At 52.5% G+C, this 2080-nt stretch overlaps 1 protein-coding gene across 1 annotated transcript; it reads left to right on the forward strand.

Annotated features, from left to right (window-relative positions):
• Positions 1 to 559: 559 nt before the first annotated feature.
• On the forward strand, positions 560 to 1482 carry LOC103255923 (G-protein coupled receptor 39). Its single transcript, XM_008053827.2, has one exon. The coding sequence runs from the start codon at positions 776 to 778 to the stop codon at positions 1235 to 1237; it is 462 nt and encodes a 153-aa protein (XP_008052018.1). The 5' UTR covers positions 560 to 775; the 3' UTR covers positions 1238 to 1482.
• Positions 1483 to 2080: the final 598 nt, after the last annotated feature.

Below are 2080 nucleotides of genomic sequence, written 5' to 3' on the forward strand. Positions count from 1 at the left end.
TATTTGCCGTTGTTTTTGAATAAATTTTCTTCCCCCCACAAGAGTAGAAGGGATGATGCATCTAAAAGTGTTTGAAGAGAAACAGATGTGCTGTTGCAGATGTGAGCATCATGATTACAGATGCGCACACCTAGCACGTGTATATCCGGAAAACATTCTAGGTGACAGGCGAGTCCTGATTTTGCATTTGAAACTGAATGCAAAACCAGTACCATTAAATATGCTTCTTTGTTACCAAAGGGACATCATGTCCATTTGACTTAAAAACATCACTGGGTCTTCTTTGTGCAGACATTCTTTAACATACAAATGCTGTTTGATATAACACATCTATACTGTATGTACACATCTAACCGTTTAAAACAAAAAGACAAAACCAGATTCATGGACAACATAAAATGCCTTCTGGATACACAAACACCAATGAAAACATTAAAAAAAAAGTTATCAGGCATCAACAGGTATAAATACACTGTCGAAAGCATTTAATGGTCTTTAACACAGCCGACTCCCTCGGGTTTGAAACAGTGTTAAATTCTCTTTTTGCTAGTGGCAAAAGAAGCTGTCGAGCACAACAGTGAAAAACGCGTCCCATTTCCTGGCCAGTAAGCACAGAACTGAGGGGCTAAAGATTTTATGGTTTCTATTTCTTTATTTAGTTAGTTCTCATGCTGTTTTTTTTTTGTGTGTGTGTTGTCGTTGTTGTTGTCGTCTCCTCTCTCTCCCCGCGCTTGCCTGCTCAGGGCTGATTGTCGTGACCTTGGCCGTCTGCTGGATGCCAAACCAGCTTCGGAGGATCATGGCTGCGGCCAGACCCAAGCGCGACTGGACGAGGTCCTACTTCCGGGCGTACATGATCCTCCTCCCCTTCTCGGACACGTTCTTCTACCTGAGCTCGGTGATCAACCCGCTCCTGTACAACGTTTCGTCGCGGCAGTTCCGCAGGGTGTTCGCCCAGGTGCTGCGCTGCCGCCTGTCGCTGCAGCACGCCAACCACGAGAGGCGCCTGCGCGCCCGCGCGCTCTCCACGGCGGGCACCCCGCGCTCCATCCAGCGCCCCCTCCTCCGGCGGGCCTCCTGGCGCGGGGCCTCGGCCAGGCGGCCCACCCAGGCCTTCCTGAGCACTTTTCAGAGCGAGGCCAAGCCCGAGTCTCGGCCCCAGTCACCAGAGCCCAACTCCGGGACGAAGCCAGCCGGTGCTGCCGCAGAGAATGGTTTTCAGGAGCACGAAGTTTGAATGTCAAGTTAGGAAGCCTTCCGCGGGAGCCGGAGGTCCTCCCTGCAGGAGAGCAACATCATCACACGGTGGTCACAAAATCAGCGGGCCCCCTGTTGAGGACAGAGTGGACACTAGAGGCTTCGGAAAAGGCAGATGCCTCGACTTCTAAGGGCTGATTCTGCCAGCCTAGCCTTGACTCTTACATGGACTTGAGGGGGTGAACTTGAGCTCCACCCGCTTCCTTCAAGGACATACTGAAAATTCAGTCAGACTGAATTTATTCAGAGCTTACAAAAATGCTTTACACGGAGCTCTTTCGTTATTTGCAAAGGAACAAAAAGGGAACACAGACTCCCCCTCCCTACCCAGACTATAAGGACACCCAGAAGAAACTCGGGGGCGGGGAAGCGAGGGCCAGAAGAACAATGCAGGAGGGGGTGGCATCTCCTTCAGCTTCAGCAGTGGGCCAAGAAGTGGGCTAATTTGAGGAGCAGGACGGTGGTGGGAAGCCCCGGCCTGAGGGCAGAGGCGGAACTACCCCTTTTCTTGGGCCTCGGCCCGTTGCAAAGAGGGGTGTTGCAGCAGCTGATGCACACTGAGTTCAGTTTCCCTGGGGAGCAGAAGGACTGGTAGCCGGCAGAGGCGATGAGACAGGCCGCTGAGGACGCACACGACTTGCGGTACATGATCCCTGCAACACAGACCCAAAGGAGCTGGGTTAACACGCGCTGGCTAAACGGCGGCGGTTCCTCTGGGCCTGCATCTGAATGGACAGCTCTTTCCTACTCTTCCCACAGCCCAGAGATTTGATGGGGGGTGGGGGGTGAGGGTGGGGAGGGGATACGCTTCCGGTTGTTTCAT

Source organism: Carlito syrichta, unplaced genomic scaffold (genome assembly GCF_000164805.1).
Source record: "Carlito syrichta isolate Samal-C Ts95f unplaced genomic scaffold, Tarsius_syrichta-2.0.1 Scaffold288729, whole genome shotgun sequence".
Lineage (NCBI taxonomy): Eukaryota > Metazoa > Chordata > Mammalia > Primates > Tarsiidae > Carlito > Carlito syrichta.